The sequence below is a fragment of the Pungitius pungitius genome, unplaced genomic scaffold, assembly GCF_949316345.1.
Source record: "Pungitius pungitius unplaced genomic scaffold, fPunPun2.1 scaffold_58, whole genome shotgun sequence".
Lineage (NCBI taxonomy): Eukaryota > Metazoa > Chordata > Actinopteri > Perciformes > Gasterosteidae > Pungitius > Pungitius pungitius.
Genome location: NW_026909888.1, coordinates 40,367 through 59,873, shown reverse-complemented (window position 1 = coordinate 59,873; position 19,507 = coordinate 40,367). Strand labels below are relative to the sequence as shown.

The 19,507-nt window shown below is 50.5% G+C and overlaps 1 protein-coding gene across 1 annotated transcript in view; it reads left to right on the top strand.

The window, feature by feature from the left end:
* The first annotated feature begins 678 nt into the window (after positions 1 to 678).
* The window catches only part of LOC119228406 (neuropilin-2-like), a 58,070-nt gene continuing 39,241 nt past the window's right edge, over positions 679 to 19,507 (top strand). The window contains exons 1-3 of the mRNA XM_037487904.2: positions 679 to 1,723; positions 9,011 to 9,191; positions 17,880 to 18,061. Of these exons, the coding sequence (XP_037343801.2) occupies positions 1,648 to 1,723; positions 9,011 to 9,191; positions 17,880 to 18,061 (439 nt within the window). The 5' untranslated portion in view covers positions 679 to 1,647. The remainder of the gene's footprint in view (positions 1,724 to 9,010; positions 9,192 to 17,879; positions 18,062 to 19,507) is intronic.

The window sequence follows — 19,507 nt, the reverse complement described above, 5'->3', positions numbered from 1 at the left end:
TGACATGCAGTCAAGCTTGGCGCTACCCGCTGACTATTTGCCCTTCAACCCCCGTTTCCATGAGTGTGTCGGAGCTGCGTTTCCCCTTTAGATTTTCCCTTCACCGGTGACCCATCTTAATTGTCTTAATTAGATCAAAGCGTATTAGTCAAACTGTTTGGGTGACTGACACACCCATCCGATTGCTTTTTGATTTGTTTTTCCATTTTGATTGGTTTATCAGTTGTGTTTCCACTGTAAACCAGCAGCAGGTTCCATTTAAAGCTCATAAAGCTGCGCTGTGGGTCTCTCTCCTTTCTCTGTTTTTTTACGCTTTTCTTCCTTCCTTCCACCTTTACGTATTCTCCTCTATATCAGAGTCCAGAGAGGAGAGTATGGAAGAGTAAAAAGGGGCATTCTAGAATCTAGAATCTGGGAGAAATTAGGGGGAGAGATGTGGTATAGTGATGAATTAGAGGAGGGGAGTTGGAGAGAGATACGAAGGTAAGAGAGGGGGAGAGAGAAAGAGAGAGCGAGAGAGAGGGGGATATGAAGAGAGGGATATGAAACTGCTCTTTAATCAGCGAGGGGCTGTATGGAGGCGGGCCGAGGTGCCTACTGTAATCCGATACCGGGTCGCGCGTCGCGCGTGCACGCACGCCGAGACAGGGGACTGAGCGAGCGGTCCTGTTCGCTACCACAAGCCCGGTGGATATCGGTAAGAGCGCACTGCCGGAGAGAGAGCGAGCGAGAGAGAGAGTAAGAGAGATAGAGGGGGAGGGAGAGAGAGAGAGAGAGAGAGAGAGAGAGAGACCTCTGCTATACGTGAAGGAGAGAGAGAGAGAGGGAGGGAGCCGGCACAGAGGAGCGCGCTTCGGCGGACAGACGCGCAGTTTGCAGGAGGAGAGCGGAGAGGCTGCCGGGTTTCATTTTCTCCGGATCACTTTTACGCACCACGCACAACGGAAGCGGTCTCCTCCAGCAACGGACTGCTATCCAAACAGTTGATTAGGAGGATAATCGATGGGAGGAAAAAAAAAATGTATTTGTACTTTCCCGATGACTTGTGATTTTTTTCCCCCCAAGTAATCGCTCACTCGGGAGAGAGGGAGACGGAGCATAAGATATTCGGATATTTTATCGAGACGAAGAGGAAACACGCTGCAGAGCAAATGACTTTTCTCAGTTATTTTGATATAAAAGTCGTTGGCAAATGCTGGTGATTTTAACCAGTGATTTCTACTCATTCAAAACTCTTTTTGCTCTTTTTCTTTTAGAGGTTTTTTTATTCCCACGCGCGGTTCGGACTGTCAGCGGCTGCCGTACACGCGCACCCCAAATGGATTGTGAGGCTTTCGAGACAGAGTAAAATAAGTGTTTACATTTGTTAAGAAGAAGAAGAAGAAGAAGAAGAAGAAGAAGAAGAAGAAGAAGAAGAAGACGCGCACGTTGACAACTCACACTACAGTTCAACCTGCGCAATATTCTTTTGCGGTGGATTTTTGGACCCTGCTTGTGTTGCACTTCAAAGAAATAAAGAACTGTGGAAAGGAAGACGAAAAAAACGACTCTGGAAAGCAGCGCTGTCTCCGAATTTACGGACTAAAACCACAGAGGAGGAGAAGAGAAGTGTTTTTTGTTTTTTTGGTCCACATCTGAGGGGAAAACATGGATTTATTCATACGCCTTTGTGGATGTTTACTGGCCGTTTTCTTGCCTTCAGCGGTCACAGCGGAGGAAGGAGGTGAGTTTGACACTTCGCCACCCGCCCAGACCGCTCTCCCACCCAAATGCTAAATGTAAATCAACCAGGTTTCTTTTCTTTTCTTTCTTTTTTTTTGGATAACTGGTTACCAACCACATGTTACGTGTGTCTGTGACACCACATTGCGTGGTTTCCATTTAAAAACTGTCGTGGTGTGTTTCCGCGTCAAACCAAAATGCGTAATGAGCGCAAAAATGAACGGGAGATGATTGCGCTCTTCTGGGGAGGACGGCGGGTGCGAGTTTAGCCTCCAATCACCGAGATGTCCCGTCTTATTTTAACCCCTCGGCACGGGGAAGCATCTCGCTCGGTTGGCACAGAGATGGGGAAAAAAAGACAAAGTAAATAACAAAATCACTATTTCTTTATCCGTCAAAAGCCGTAATTAATCACGTGACAGGCATTTGGTAAAAAGCTATAAGGGAGCTCGATGTCGCCGTTTTAAAAAAATTTTTTTAACAACTTCCCAACAACCACCACGTTTCCACCGTCCCGCCTCGCCGCTGCGTCCACACCGTCACAAGGAAACGTTTAACACTAACGGGGGGGCTGAACATAATAAATAATGTTGTTGTGTGTATCTTCAATGCCATCCGGAGAGGTGTTGAATGGCGCAAACTCACCCGTGCGCGTGAGACGTTCGTATCGGGACCCACCTCAGCGTGAGCGCGCCGTGGCTGAGGTTGAGAGGCCACTTCATCGCGCTGTGTCTTTTATCCCGCTGGGTTCCGTTAAAAAGACGCGGCGTCGTGCCTCTAAAAATCTTATTGTCGCTGTTATACGCGCGGGGGTCTCAGGCGGCGGAGGTCCGGCACCTACCGAGGTACGAGCGCGCGATGCGGTTCGGAGCTTTACGCACCGGGGGAACCTCTTTTATGCGCTGATCTTCTCTTTTAAACAAACCTAACGGTGCTGGCTCCTTGGGGGGGGAGGGGGGGGGGGGGGGCAGCAGTACCATTCATAGTACACGCTAATGCTCTTTAAGAGACTAAAGCCTGTATACGATTTCATGGTGTGACCCTGTCCTTGTTATTTGGTCTTATATTAGATGTTTTTTTTTCATAGCAGTCTGTGCAACCACAAAAACAGACCTACAACTTGGCTGAATCCGTTTTGTTTGTGTAATCTCTCCTCAAGGCCCACTTCCTGCTCCGAGATCCTTTTGGGTGTGTACACAGTTCACAAGAGAGCAAAGTGAGATGCAGAAGTTAGTTGCACTCCAGGTCCTATTGATTTAGGGCTCATTCAGGAGGCTTGTTGCAGATCCCATGACGTGGATTGAGTACGCGGCCGGTGTGCCAAATGCTGTTTTTTTGAGAAGAACAGTGGAGGCATTCTTTGCGTCACACTTTACTTCTGATGTGAGAAGACATGCGCCGCAGGTGATACGGCCTTTGACATATAGAGATAACTGCTGACCCCCGTGTGTCAAATGTGAAGCGTTCCAAAGACAAACGACATTTTATCAACAGATTAAAACGGCCCGTGCGTGCATGAGCGAACGTCCAAAGGGAAGTAGCGATGTCCAGGGTGAAAGCCACAAGAGCTTATCTTTAAAGCCAGAAAACGGCGTCTCGCTTCCTCCACCGGCCATCGTGGCTCCTTCGAGTAAACTCCCAAGTTTAGTGTTTCTGCTCCTGAAGGTCACCGTGCGACGTCACCACCGTGACACACTCGTGTGCCGCTTGGAGAGTCACTGGACAACCACCCATAGTGCTATGGGGATATATACATTTTTTTATATTATATATTTTGACAACATACCTCCTGTTCTTCCCCGGGGGGGGGACTTAGAGGAGCTCTCCTTCTTGGGCCTGGAGCCACTGGAGCGCACACACATGCTCAGCAGAGGGCTTTTGAGGGAACTTCTGCAGATGCCTCTGCTCCTCCGCCTCTGGAGAGACGAGCAGGGAGAGCAGAGTGAGACCAAGGTGTGTGTGTGTGTGTGTGTGTGTGTGTGTGTGTGTGTACCTAGAGAGAGAGAGAGGGGGGGGGGGGGGGGGGCAGTAGGGACAGAAACAGGGAGCGAAAAAAGCGGAAGACGGATTCTTTCGCCCCTCGCTGTTTGATCCCGTTCCTTCGTTCCGTTTGATCACAGCTGCGCCTCCGAGGGAGATAAACGGACATAATTGGCCACTCAAGACCAGCTGTCTGCCTCCGTGGTGTCACCGCTGAGACGCGCCGGGGCGGGGGCCCGCTGCGGTGCGGTGCTAGGAGGTGTGAGGAGCTCGAGCAGGTGTGGGGGGGGGGGGAAGGGAGAGAGACTTGCCCCCAGGTGGACGTGAGGAGATTCTAGAGAGTCTCAAGACATTCCTTGTCCATCTTTAAGTTCGTGGACGCCACCATGTCCTCCGGACTGAGGTCAGGTCTCCGAGTGCCGGTGCCTCGGTCGTCCAGGTTGTAATAATTATGCGTTACATTGAAGGAGGTCACATGGTTTTGTAAGCGTCCATTGGCCATCGATACAACAGATGATCCCTGTCATGTAGCATCCTGTTTTAGCTCGCCACGCAATGGGTCGACTCCACCGGGACGCCATTGTTCTCTGTGATGACTTTTGTCTTGGAGAACGTTTATCGGAAAGATTGCTTTTTTTTTTGGTTATTAACATGAACTTAACTCGCTCCTCGCAGTGCAAGTTAGCGGAAAAAAACGACTCAACGCTGATGATTGGCGAGCGTTCCCTTCAGAAAAGGCTTTAAAATAGTCAAAAGTCAAAAAGTCAGCGCATGAACAACACGAGAGAGAAGGTGCAACTCTGTAATCAGCTGCTCCAGACACACGCGTGAGGGTACGTGTTTGGGGGGGGGGGGGGGGGGGGGAGCAGAGCGTGAAGCAGTAGTCGAGGGAAGCCACCTGCAGTAAACCAACCCAGATTATTCCTCCCCCCCTTGGTTTAGAAAGAGAAGGGAACTCACTAAATGATCATCTTGAGAATGAAGTTCCGCTACAGTGGAAAAATATATTACAACACACAACGAACCAGAGGCTTGTGTTCCCAAAGAGGTGACGACACGAGGAACCCTGACCTCACCATGGTTTGTGACCAATGGGCTGTAACAGGCCGCATCAGGTGAAATGTTCACCTTCTTAGGCCCATGATTTCATTCGAGGGGTCCGTGCAGGTTAGCAGGTTGTTTCCCACCAGATTCCACAAACCAGGGTTTCGGGGCTGCTGTGTTCTCCGTTTTCCTCGTTCAGAAAAATAAATAAATAAATACGAATCCTCAGGAAAATACAATAGCAACAAGCAAAAGAATCAAAGGAGAATACATCAGCCTTCCCAGGGTTGGAATAATGGCGGCTGAACAACAGAGGAGGCTGGTCCGCAACGAGAGAAGAGACATTAAGCAAATCAACCTTCGGCACAGTCTCTCTCCGTCCCTCTCTGTCTCTCATCTGTAAAATGGAAAGGACAATTAGCGGGTCCAGCAGCATGTTCTAATTACAGTTATCATGTCATTAGTGAACTGCGAGTGCTGCAGCGTCTTCATTGGCCGTTTGGTAATGACTGGAGTAATCAGGGGCGGACGGGAGAGCCTGTGTTCTTGTTTTTGTTCCCCCCGTGAAGAACAAATGTCCCTCGCCGGGACTGAGGGATCATGGGGACCCTTCAAATGGGCACATTTGCCTGTCCTCACACAAAGGATAGTGTGTGTGTGTGTGTGTGTGTGTGTGTCGGGGGGCCACAGGTTGTTTTCCCCTCGTCCCTCTCCCTTCACGGCGAATCATCCCGTTTGTTTTCCTCATCTCCTTCAGCAGGACGCCGCGTCCCTTTCTCCACACCCCCCCCCCCCCCCCCTCCCTGGAAGACGGCTTAACTGTTTTAGAACCCATTCACGCGGTTTGCTGGATCAACTTTCGTTCATACGCATCTTAAACGGTTTACTCGTAGCACGGAGTGTGGCTGCTTTTCCCTTTTCACAATCTTTTAAAGGAATACAGAATGTCTCGGTTCCACTGATTCTGATCCAGCTGCAGTTTAATCTCAGCACCATGCGTCTAGCAGCCAAGTCACAAGATCTACTTCTCAGTCATCAGTTTGAAAATCCCTCGCCTGGAATTAGTCGACTTTTCTCAGGGTGCCGACGACCCGCCGCACCGGTCTCTGGGCTCCATTTGACCCCCGCCGCCCCTCCCCCCCCGGCCCCCCCGCCGGGAGTCACATGCAGCGGCGTCGGATGGAGCGGGTTCAGGGTGAACTGTTTAAACAGGACGTCAGAGGAGGTCAACAAGAACCAGGGGGACGCCCTTCCCGCTCCAAAGAGCCGGCGAAGACGGGCCGCGTCCCAAAGTGTCCCAAAGTGTCCCAAAGCGCTGTCGTGTGTTTGCTTACAAAGTCCCGGCAGCAAAGGGGGGGGGGTGGAAGGGGGAGGGGGGGCGTTACGATGGGGGAACAAAGTCAGCGCAGGCAGGAGGTCGGGCCTTACACACATTGTCACATCGTAAAACAGATTTGTTATGGATTTGGACAGACAGATGTTGACATTCTGTCCACGAGGGGGAGGGGGGGGGGTCCAGACCACGTGTGTGTGTGTGTGTGCATTTCTGTTCATTCTGATTCGTATTTCTCTGTGTGGACATTGAAGGCATAATGGAGCTGAGGACATGACAGGACATGTCCCAACAACGTTCATCTAAGCTGCGTCTCTTCCTCTCTACATCATTCTTATTGATCGTTGTCTTTATCCGGGGTCTTTTTTTTCCACTGTCATATCGCCCCCCATTTATCATCCTTTCACGACTCCCCGTTTTCTGTCACTCTTTCGGTCTCTCAGACCCTCTGCCCCCCCGTTTGGCAGCATGTGTTTTCCCGCCGAGGCTCGATGCCGCTCACCTGGAGCAGAGCGCCGCCCCCCCACCTGCGCGTGGTCGTCCGTGTGGGAGAGGGTTGCATTTTCTGTCCGGCGAGCTTTTCCGAGCTGCTGACTCTCTCCTTTCAGATGATAAAAGACAGATGTTCTGGCATCGCGCTCTTTTTTTTTTCCTTCTTTCCCTCCTGTTCAGCCTCCTTCTTCTTCTTTTTTTGTCTTTCCATTCCTGAGGTTTCCCAGGTTTCGATGACTAAAAGCTCCTTGGTTCTGGTCCAAAGAAGACATTGCAGCCTATTATTTTCAGTGTTTCGCAGATCCCCAAAGACGCAGCTACCAATGTGTCTATTTCTGCCATTTACGGTAACAAAGCCCGAGGCTTCGTGTTGCTGGATCCGTCCCTCCAAATCAAAGGGGAAAATGGGCTTTTCGTGCAAATAGAGTACATCGATTGATGAATCCAGGGACCTGTTGACATCAACGAGAACGTGAGGCTCACTGTGCTCTCTCTTGAGCATTGGGGGGGGGGGCTTTTCTCTTTTCATGCCCCAACACCGGCTGAACCACTAATGCCGCGTGAGATAGTTTGTTGTTGCTGTGCATGGTTTCGTGTTTTTATTACACGTTCTTTATGGACGGGGAAAAAGCTGCTGAATAGGTGTTATCAGGATGCAATGCTAAACGGGGGGTGGGGGGGGGGGGGGACATAAATAATACAGTGACCTGTCTCTTATCCCCGCTTGACTGCTTACCACCGTTTACTGCTGTTTTCCCTGTGTGTGTGTGCGTGTGTGAGAGTGTGTTACTTTGTGTGTGATCTGCATTCAGGTACGTCCGAGTGGGGGTGGGGGGGTGGGGTGGGGGGGGCTCTAAACACAACTTGCCTGATTGAGTCTGATGGAGGGAGGCGTTCCCACGCTGAGACAGAGGAAGTGTCGGTGGTGGCTCTTCCGGGCTTGTCGGGGGTTAAAATGTATATTTTTTAAATGGATGGAACCGACAAAGAAAAGCACGATACCCCCCCCCCCACCCCCTCCCCCCCACCCTGCTTCCCCAAACCCGAGCTGCAGCCGCGGCCCCCGCGGCTCGAGCTAAAAGCGGCGTTTGGCTGATGCTGCCGTGAGATTCCCGAGTGGTTAAACACTAATCCAGGTGGTGCTGGGGGGGGGAAACGCGTCTGGCCGGGTTACATCGGCCCCGTAACTCTACTCCGGTATTACCGGACGTCACCGGGGAGATTGGAAACCGATACGGGGGGGGGGGGTTGACATGACTAGTTGGCTCACAGCATGACGGAGGAGGAGGGGGAGGAGGGGTGGGGGGGGGGGGGGCAGTGTGAGGTAGACACCAGATATAGAGGCCAAAGTGTCAATCACTTTGTTTCTTTTCTTTACTGTGTATCGACCTGCGCTCTAATCCCCCCCCCCCCCGCCCCCCCCTTGGCTCGGTGTGAGTGTGCCTGAATCCATGCAGAAAGAAGGGATGGTAGAATGTTCACGCAGCGTGGGTTAACGTTTGCATGCGCTGGTCCCCCCCCCACCCCCCCCCCCGCTCTATTTATAGTGCTGAGATGTGTTCTGCTGACGGGTTTGACTCGCCCCACTTGTCTCCCCACTCAGCACAGCGGCAGTGAGTGAGAACGTCACCGAGAGGTTGCACAACGTTTCGTTCTGTTTCCTGATTGAAACAATAATTCGCAACGTCAGCTTGTTTTTGTTTCCAAATCATCAGCAGGAAATGCTCCCCCCGACCCAATTCCTGCCCGCAAGCGGCCACGGCGTACTGTGTAATGACTCGTATCACACGCACAGTGCTATCAAAAATGGCCTCCGGGCGTATCCACGGCGACGACACAGCTCGAGGTCCGCAGGCGTCGGACAGCGCCGACGCCGAGCTCACGTTTCAACGTCCGCACATGAAGCGGCGCCACAATGGAGGCCTCAGACGCCGTGCAGTGTGTGCGTGTGTGTGTGTGCGTGTGTGTGCGCGCCCTGGGGTCAGAATGCTCTCTCTGTGTGTGTCGCCGTGCCGAGGTGACCTTTCGCGTGTGCGTCCACATAGACGGGCTCTCTGTCTCTCACATCCTGTCCCTGCAAACACAAGCCTTCATCGTCATCTTCAACATTTCCACAAGTGGAAAATTGTGTTGAAATGAACAAATAAGTGAAAATGGAAGCTTATTAGGCATCTAAGGTGGTTTTATTAATTCAGTATTGTATATGGAGATTGTTTGAAATAAGGGGACCATCTTCTTAACGGGAATTACTGTAAATATGTCTTACTGTCACCTGTAATGAGCACAATAAACATGAGTGTAAAATGTTATGTATTCACAGTCATATTTTATTACCAGGTGCTTTGGATGGTTTACTGGTGCATAACGTGTCACCCCCCCCCCCCCCACACCACGGATAACAAGCATGCTTCTCTCCCCCCCCCTCCCTCCCCCGTGCAGCATCCGAGCCGTGCGGCGGCTATTTGGACGCCAGCGATGCCGGCTACATCACCACCCCCGGCTACCCGCTGGAGTACCCCCCCCACCAGAGCTGCCGCTGGGTCATCACCGCGCCGGAGGCCTCGCAGCGCATCGTCCTCAACTTCAACCCGCACTTCGAGATCGAGAAACTGGACTGCAGGTAACTAGTGGACGCGTTCTCCCTCTCTCTCTCTCTCTCTCTCTCTCTCTCCCCCGCCCCCCCCCCCCCGGAGCTCTCTTCTCCACCAGCTGGTCCACAGTTGGTGTATTTTTTGTTGTTGGGCTACCCTGCTCCTGTTTCTCTGGCCCCCCGTCTCCCAATTAACCAAAGTCCAATCACAACACTTTTACTGGAAGAATTAACACAGATTAGAGGATTTGCTGTCCATTCTTTTTTTTGGGGGGGGGGGGGGTTCGGTTTCACGCTGAAGCTCGGAGAAACGTCAGTGAGATGAAAATGCAGCACGAGGGACATCAAGAAAAACAGGCATGCTGGGAAATAATGTGAAATGTAGGCAGGCTGGCTTAGAAGAGAATCCTGTTTAAGCTCAGTGAAGGACCGTAAAGAGGAATATGAAAGAGTTTTACAACAGTAAAAACCGCTCTCACCGGGCCGATGGTTTTTGGATGGAGCGCAATCGGTGATCAAAAACCTTAAGTTAACACTCAAGAATTATGAAAGTGTGATGAATCGAACGCTGAGATCCATTTCCAGAGACGGACTGCTGCTTCCAAATTGGCAATTATTTCAAAAGTACAACAACGTGATCAAAAAGCCCAACATTTGGTGAAAAACCAATTAGATAAGTTCATCAACAACTGGAGTGCAAAAGGACATTTTTATTTTTTAGGCGGCGCAGCTCGTTATCTACGACCTACTTTATATTTTTTTCATTTTTGTTTCCTTTAAATAAAACCTCCGACCTTCCCTCGTCTTCCGTCGGACCGTCGCGGCATGAGCGCGGCGTGGAGAGGGGTGGGGGGGGGGAGGTGGGTGTCTCTACCTAATGGTTACTATGAACGTGAAGAGCCAAGTGCAGACCCACACACACACACACACACACACACTTACCCTCCCCTGTTATTTCTCTGTTCCGGTGCTTTCCCGTCCAGTCAGCTGCATCAATTATAAATGGGTGAATTTCCCCACTCAGTGGTACCAAAATCATTCAGAACCTTTCTTTGTTGGAATTGAAGCATCAATATTTCAACTTGCTGGCTGTTTGTTTGAAAAAAGCTGAAAGGGTTGAAAAGAGAGAGGCCCGTGTTTGGCTTTGCTTTCCCACTGTGCTGTGGAAGTGGAGAACATGCTCCTCTGCCCCCCCCCTCTCCCCCCCCCCGTCTCCCTCATGTCACTCTGCAGGTCTGCTTTAGCAGATGCACTCACCTTCTCTCTCTCTCTCTCTCTCTCTCTGATCCCCGTCTCAGCTTCTTCTTCTTCTCTCTCTTTTGAATTTCTCGCGCCCATTTTGAGTCCACTAGTCGCCGAGGAGGGGGGGGGGGGTGGGGGGGGGACCTTTGTTTCTGATTCCTTCATTACGCCACAGGTGCATACATTGTGTGTTCATTTTGTGTTTGCTTCTGTCAGCCTCCAGTCATGAAAACATTCGACTCTCTTGAGAAGTAACTGTTGGACGATGCCAGTCAGAGTGGTAACAACTCAGCACACCTATTTAAGTCTACAGGGGCCCAATGGCCCGCAGTGTGTGTGTGTGTGTCTGCTGAAATTGAGCTGTTAGGTCCAGAGGAGGCCAAGAAGAAGAAGAAGAAGCAGCGTGTGTGTGTGTGTGTGTGTGGGAAAGAAAAAAAAAAAGAAACGCACGGTTGCAGCCGTCTTCATCAAGACGAACGCACACAAACAGGTGTGTAATAGACCTGCGTGGGAGGAGGTGGTGGTGGTGGTGGGTGGTGGGGGGGGGGGTTCTCATGATGTCACTACGGTGGTGCAATCTAATCTATTGTGTTCCCGATTGCAAATGAAGGCGGCCACCCGCATTCCTTCAACGTCCCGCCCTCTGTGAGGCGCGGCGCTGACTCTGCAGGCAGAGATCGATGTCGAGGTGGGGGGGGGTGGGGGGGGGTCGCAGGGAGACGTTTTCATTAGGATTCACGTACAGAAGCGGTTTAAAGCTGGCAGGGAGGGAGCGGGGGGCGGGGGGGGGGGCGAAGGATGAGGAAGACCGATTTATTTATTTGTTTAATTTTTTTTTTTTTTATCAAACTTTATTTGCAAAAGACATTTGATGAAAGTCAACAAGTATTCAACAGTTTACAGAGACGTCCACCTTATGAACTCTGACAGAGCCTTTTGTCTGGTGTGACTTGAGTTAATTAAGCTCAGGTCAAAGAACGCTATCAATTCTCTCCTCTAATGTCTTTTTAGTTTTTTAATTTTAATTGTGTATTTTTGATCCTGCGAACAACAAAAGTCCAGCGCTCTGATTCTTGCATGTATTCATTTTCTCTTATAGAGAATATAGAGTAAAAAGACACTTTAATTAGAATACAAAATGTTTGGATCTTGACCATGTGACACTCCCAATAGTTTTATACAGTAACAGTGTAAGAAATGCTTTTTTTTTGTAGCAGTAGTTCGTGGTCTCCTCTTATCTCGCTGCACTCCTGTCTCCCAAAGCTAGATCTCTATTTGGAGTGTTTGAAAAGAACACACACACACACACGCACACACACACACACACACAGCCGCTATCGGAAAAGTGCAGCGTCAGGGTCCGTTGAGGGCAGACTCAAATCATCCTGACAGCTACCTTCCTCTCCTCTTTCCTCCAGGCTCCTCTCCCTCTCTCCCCCTCCCTGCATTCATCTCACCCTTTCCTCACCCCCCCCCCCCCCCCTCACCACTGTCCAACGGACCCCATCTATCATCCTTCATCTGCTCCTGTGCCTCCCTCGCTCCCTACACCTCCTTTTCCCTCTTCATCACCTCTCCTCCCTGATTTCCTCCCATTCAGTCCCCTCCTCTCCTCGGCATCTCCTGCCCTTCATCTTCTCATATTTTCAATATTCAGCATGTGAAAAGAAAAAAAAAAACAGGGCAAAGCCAAATGCCACATCCCCCCCCCCCCCCCCCCCCCCCCCCCCTCCGCTTTTCTCCCTTTTCAAAGATGCACACATTCTTCCCCTTGTCATTCATAGACTTCTTCCCTTCAGCGTATATATCTGTCTTCATCCCCTCTCATCCTCCAGCCTCTGTCTATCCATCACTTAAATCCCCTTTCTATACGTCTCTCTATTATTCTCCTCCTCTCCTCATTCTGCTCCCTCTCCCGTCCCTTCCTTTTACCTCGCAGCACACCGAGTGAGGGGCTCTCTGTAATGTGAGCACGCTCCCTTCAGTCACACACACACACACACACACACACACACACACACAATCACAGGTGTGCGATCATTTTGGGGAAACAGCACAACGAGCAGGCAGTGAGTTAAGAAGTGATTTATATGACGGAGACGCCGCAGACAACCATAATGGCCCCCGCTAATGATTTAGACCTTGTCTTTCTGCTCCGCCTCAATCAATCATTTAACCTCACGCCAAATCTATTTGCTGCCCTTAAACTCCATCTCCCGTTTCATCTTCTCCTTTCTGTTTTTTGTTCGCGCCGGTGAGTCTGAAACCTTGTAAGAACACACCTGTGACGCACGTGCCCTGTTAGAGGAGTCTTGGAATGCACGATTGGAACGCACCTATGAGGAGACACGCCATGGACCCAGAGGGGAGCCTGAGGTGGAGCGATGCGATGTGACGCGCTGGCCTCGGGGCAGGAAGGGGGTGTGTGGGGGGGGGGGCAGAGTGATGAGCAGAATGTGGATGCTCAGGGTACCGGCTGTGGACATTTAGCAGCCGCCTGCACGTTTGAATCAACATCACGGGGGGGGGGGGGGGGGGCGCCGCGTCCCGACGAGCCTCGCCGGCACCACGCGGAGGAGATGGAGGGGACGACGCGCCTCGGGGGGGGGGGCACAGACGTTCCCCTACGACGCAGTTTAAAATTCACGATGCATCGAGCTTCTTTTAGGTGCAAGCAGGCTTTTGTGCAGCTGGTGATCCCCATCGGCGCATCAGTTGCAGGCAGATGCCTCACGCCGGTTATATATCAGGAAAAAAAAGGGGATCAAAACCCCTCCCCATCAATCAAGAGCCCTCGGCTCGGTCCAGAAATCACTCATTGCAAGTACAGCAGAGAGGTCTCATTTTGTGTTACACACCTGCAACCTTCAGATCAATGCAGCCCACTGCATTCTGGGATAGTTATAACAGAATATCGTGCACATGACATGGACACTACGACGCACGTACAGCCTGGCTTTCTCTCTCTCTCTCTCACCTACACACACACACACACACATACACACACACACAGATAATGACGATAATATCAGTAGTCTGATTTACAGACCCTCCCTGAGGCCCTGAAGGTCTGCATGATCAATGTCTGCTACTGTAATGACTGCGTTTGTGTGTGTGTGTGCGTGTCTTTGAAGGACTGACCCTGATCAATGTGTGTTAAAGCCATAATGAGGAATCGATTGTTGTCCTGGAGACTTCTGCCGGACCGGCGTGCACACGCACACGCGCACACGCACGCGCTCTGCCCATCTGTCTGCAGTAACAGGCGTATTACTTGATAACAGCGAAGTCAATCACTCTCTATTATCTGCTCCAGTGACAGACCGGCTGCGGATGCTCTTCCGACACAGGTAAATGGATATTCTATCTTCACGCAGAGGTGGGTCATGTACTCATAAACCAAAGCATAGCAAATTAAAACGCACAATTCTGACTTTACAAGTGACTCAGTCGCTGTGGAATAAAATGGGTACTAATGAAAACAGTGGAGTCAATAGCAATGATGACGGGCTCTGATTCTGTAGCAACATATGCAGGATGCTGCTCTCAGCTTGAATTCTCCTTCAGATTCTCAAGTGGTTGCTTAAGAGCGTGTAGTTGTAGCTTGAGAGTCTTTGTCTCCAGGGATGTACGTAGTATGTAAGAGAATAATATGAGCAAGTGAGAAACACCAGCAGCAGCAGCAGCAGCAGCTGAACTAGATCGGTGTCATTCCTTATGGGAAACATCTCCCAACAGTCAGAGAAGAATCCACCGCCTCCAGATGGTTTGTGTCCTGACGCAGAGCCCAATGGTCACTAACCTTCTACGAAGAAATCGTAAAAATAATATTTTATTTATTTAATTTTAAAAAAAAATGATAAAAAAACGTATAAGAACTGGAGAAGTGCTGTCATTAGAGTGCAGGTCTCAGCCCGAGGTACGTTAGGACGTGCACTTTTACCTCCCGTTAGCTGTTAGCCGTTAGCTAAATAAACAGGTAAACACAGCGTGTTATTATATATTATATTATTATAGCATGCAGGAAACGAGAGAACAAACCCCCTTCAGGAAAAAGAATCACAGTTACTGAAGCATCACTGTGTTCAAAGGGACTTGAATACCTTTTATTTCCAACACTGACACACATTTACTACCAGTCTGGCTGGCAGTTGTTAGTCTTTGTGTGTGTCTGTGTGTGTCTGTGTGCGACGGCAGACGCTCTGTCTACCGCTAACGGCACCCCGACGCTGGAAAGAAATGTGCAGGTGTAAGGAGACAACTTCAACCTAAAAAGAGAGAGAGAGAGAGAGAACGTGTGAAAAGCAATTAAGACCCAGGGAGGAGGGAAGAGGAGGAGGAGGAGGGAGGAGGAGGAGGAGGGTGGAGGGTGGAGGGGTGGAAGTGCATCCGAAACCTTCTCCTTGGTTCCCATCAGACGGACTCTGGAGAGCTTTCTCGCTGAAACAACCTTACTCATACACACACACACACACACACACACACACCTGAATAATGTTACACATTTTGCAACCAACATTTGTCTCTCATCATTTCTTTCATGCAAGAAAGGAAAAATCTGCTCGCACACTGCTTGTCAACAAGGGAAATCTGCAAAGAGGGTGGGAGAAGCAAATTCAGACTCCTTGTCTTTTCCTGAGGCAGGTCTGAAAAGAGAGAGAGAGAGAGAAACGTTTGTTAGAGGCTGTTTTCCTCCTACACACAGACAGTTGTAGGAAACCTCGACCCCCCCCCCCCCCCCCACCCCCACCCCCCATAGATGAGTGCATGGCCACAGGCTGTGTGCTCCAACCACTGTGTTTATGTGTGAGACAGAACGCGCGTGTGTGTGTGTGTGCTGACGTAAGAGTGACTGTGTGTGTGTGTGTGTTTGGGGCTGTGGGGAGGGAGGAAGCGACGGAGGGGACACCTGTCTCTGTCCGTCCACCACGGGGGGGAGGGGGGGGACTTGGCATGGCGGGTGCAGTGTCATGTTCTCTCTCTCTGACTAAGTGCTTCGCTGTGCCGGCTGAGTTTGAAATCTGTTCCACACCCCAAAAAAACACCTCAACAGGTCCAGCCGGCACAGTGAGAAAAAAAAAACCCCAGCAGATTTTAGTGTAAATAAGGTGAACCGAGCTTTGGCAAACGATTATGTGAGTCTACTCAAGTGCTGCCAGAGTCGATGTGACTGTCGGTTTAATCTATTCATCTATTCATCCATCCGTGGTCCATTCATCCTCTCAGCTTTGTTAATAAAGGGTGGGTTTTGAAATTCAAATATTCACATATTCTGACATCCTCCCTCTCGCCCGTCTCTCGGGCCGCTGTGTATTCTGACAGCAACGTGAGAGAGAGGGAAAAAGGGGACAGAGTGAGAAAAAAGGGGAGAAGTCAAAGAATGATTGGGAAAGAGACAGCGTTGAAAATTAAAACGCTGAGAAATAATTAGAGGAAGAGTGAGCCGGGAGGAGGAGGAAGAGGAGATCTTGAGTAGCCGTTAAACAAAGTTGTCATTTCACAAAAGAGGAGGAGGAAACTGTCGCCCGGGATGAGGCGTTCTCTTGGGAAAATATGACAGGAACTGTGACACATACACACACGCGCACACACACACGCACACACACACTCACACACATGACAGTCTGCGTCATGACCTCCTATTCAGGGTCCCTAAAAGTTGAGCCTGTGAACTCTGGGTTTCAGACTCAGCTCTTGTTATGGGCACAACATGCAGGATTCAAAGCATCGATACAGCGGCAAACTTGCTGCGCCTCGTGCACTGACATGCACGGGAGCCGCTGAGATGCGACGGAAATGCTCCCAAATCCATTTCATAGCACCTTTAAGGGCTGAGGTTAACGAATACTAATGAAAAAAACAGTCTGTATAACGTGTAAAATGCGTTAAAAAAGCCTATAATGGGTTGTAATAGCAGTGCAGCTTACATGGGGAACATGGATCTGTCTCTATCGAAGGTCTGTGGTAGTTTTAAAAGTCAATAAATGTTGTACTTAAAGCATATATCTATAAAAGACAAGATGCCGTGGGTTCCTGAAGGTTAAGGAATACCCACTTGATGACTTTTAGAGCCACGGAGAACGAGCAATATCAGAGCAGTTAGAGGCCCCCGTGGTCAGAACTGATCGATATGTTAAAGAAATGTCCGGCATTAAGAAAGAGCCTCATTAAAATTGAAATCACTCGACTCGCACGTCGAACTTTATGTCTTCTTTGGGGGGGTCAAGTTGCCGAGGGAATTTCTCTCCAGGAAGCTATTTCAGAGTCCGGCAGGTGTGTCTTTAGGTACCCAGAACAGTCGGGCCCGAAACTCAGACTCAGAACCCTCCTTTCATAGGAAAAGGAAAGTCACAGGCTGTATTTGACCTACATCCACTGGAAGAAAATAAAGTGGAAAATGTGAATTTCTCAGAGAACTGAGGGCCTTCGGGCTGAGTTACAAACATTATTGAATTAGACTTCGGGGGCGAAAGATGTAAACGAGAGTCATTTGTTCCAGTTTGATCCTTCGCTAGCATCAAAGGCAGCGCGCGCAGGGTGCATCCGCAGTTCAAACAGCTCTCACAGTGGGACGGGCCCCCGGTGGGACCCGGATCAGGGCTCAGTGACCCGTTTACCCCCCCGTCCTTCCATCAGCTCCTCGTGACACCTCCGAATCACTCTTAAGGGAAGGAGACGCTCCGGGTTTCTTCAGAAGTTCAGCACCAGGTGACACCGAGGTTCCCCGGTGGGAGCCGAGTGGGAGGTGGGAGGAGGGAGGGAGGGGGGGGGGGTGGTCCCTTTTTGTTTGCATCGTAATATAGTTTTAATCCATAAAACGGTGTTCTGCAGACCGTGACGGCAGCAGCGCTTTGGGATAATCACTCGATTCCGGTGCAGTTATTGAATTTTAGAGCGGCGTCCTTTACCGTTCGGCCTGGTCGCAGGTGGTTCTTTTATCCCCCCCCCCCTGCCCCCCCCTCCCCTGTGTACGGCCAATGTCTTCTGTCTTCTGCTGCATTCATCTGAATGCTAATGACGCCCGACGCTCCTGCTGATACTAACCGGGCTTTTTTCCCCCCCGAGTCCCTCCGGCCGCGGATGGATGCAAACAAATTAGCCCACTGCTCCCGTTTTTGTTTGCCGAACCCCCCTCACCCCCCCAAATGTGATGTGGCTGCCAGATGAAAAAAAACTAATAAAGAAAGCAAAAAAAAACAAAACAAAGAATATCCGAAGCAAAGCAGCCTGAAAAGCTTTAAACAATTTCCTCCTCCTCAAATGAAAGTATTGTTTCCCCTCATTCCCTAAACACCACTTCAGTGTGTTAATTAAATGTCTGCACATCAAGCATCCACGCTGCATTTGGTGCTGCGGCGTTGCATTTCACTGAAAATGATATTTGCTTTCCCTGTTTGGACCTCAGGATTGTAATTAAAACGGCGTGCAATCAATACGTGTCTCTGATGGTTCTTTTTTTGTGTCGCCGCCCTCCAGGTACGACTACGTAGAGATCCACGACGGGAACTCAGAGTCCGCCGACCTGCTGGGGAAGCACTGCAGCAACATCGCCCCCGCCCCCATCATATCGTCAGGACCCGCCCTCCACATCAAGTTCGTGTCGGACTACGCCCACCAGGGCGCCGGCTTCTCGCTGCGCTACGAAGTCTTCAAAACCGGTAAATTCCACGTCGAAAACTGTTGATATCGTATCCCCCCCCCCTGCCCCCCCACCCCCCCCCCCCCTGGGCGTAAAAGCGGCGTCGGTTGTTGCCTCCACGCCGCGAGGCCACCAGCGAGTGTGCTACAAACGACTCATGGAGGACCCCTGAGAGCCCTTCAGACCGTCCAGGCGAGACATTTCTCCCCTTTATGGAACCGTGTGTGTGTGTGTGTGTGTGTGTGTGTGTGTGTGTGTGTGTGTGTGTGTGTGTGTGTGTGTGTGTGTGTGCGTGACGTGGCTCCCCTTCACGCTGCCATGGGTCAGCCAAAGTGAGACCAATTGAGATCAAGGGCAGCTGAGACACAGGGGCGCATAGTGTCGGCCCCACAGCCATCTTGTCCCCCCCCCCCCTGAAAGCATTCCACACATACCCACTTAATTGAGTCCTGAGCCCTGTTCCCTTGAGACGCACACACACACACACACCGAGGGTTGAGGTTACTAACACAACACGTGCGGTTGTAGTCGTTTCTCGCTCTGGCTCCAGCCTTTTGGGATTTCCAATGTGTGTGTGTGTGTGTGTGTGTGTGTGTGTGTGTGTGTCTGTCTGTGTGTGTGTGTGTGTGTGTGTGTTTCTTTGCGCCCGACACAGTCCACCTGATGGAAACAACGAGGGTGTCAGTGTTCACACCCGAGAGAGAAGGTGGGAGGGCGGGGGGGGGTCAATTCATGGATCGAAAGGCGGGAGACGAAAGCCGCTTCATGGGAGGCGTCTGGGACGAATCCTCCCAAAACGCAGATTACTGCCGTTTGATCAAAACGCCACTCGGGGCGACGGGCCGCGTGTCGGGGGTCCAACGGGCCGACAGTGACGGCGACGCCGCTGGAGTGACACTTGAACACGAATTCACGAGGCCCCACGGCTTCACAAGGGCTTGATAATCTGCTCGATGACATCACTGGCTGCCAGACCGCTTGGGTTCAATAGACATGCCCCCTTGGTCCCTTCGTTTCAGTGCTGGTTGTGGTTTTGGTTGAGAAGTTATTAACTGTGGTCATTTATTTAAAAAATAAAAAAAATACCAGTTTATCTGAACCATCATCTTGTGTCCCGGAGGCCACTCGAGGACTTTGTCACTTGAATGTGAACAAATGCCGTTTTGGGGCACGAGCCAAGTTCCAAAAGGATGGAATCCCACTTCTTTAAAAAAAAAAAAAAAAAAAAATCCATTAACTACAGACGGGATCTCTGCTCTTCTGATAAACTACTCACGAGGCACACACAGGACCTCCTCTAGGTCTGTCTGTTTGTGCGACTTTGTGTTAGTATGGACGTGTGTATTTGGCCTGCGCAGCGTTCCCTGGCAGCAGCGATGGAGACATTTGGAGCACGCAAGCTGTTGCCATACTGTTAACAAGATCCTGTTACCCTGGAAGGTGCAGCAGAACGGCTGGTCATGTG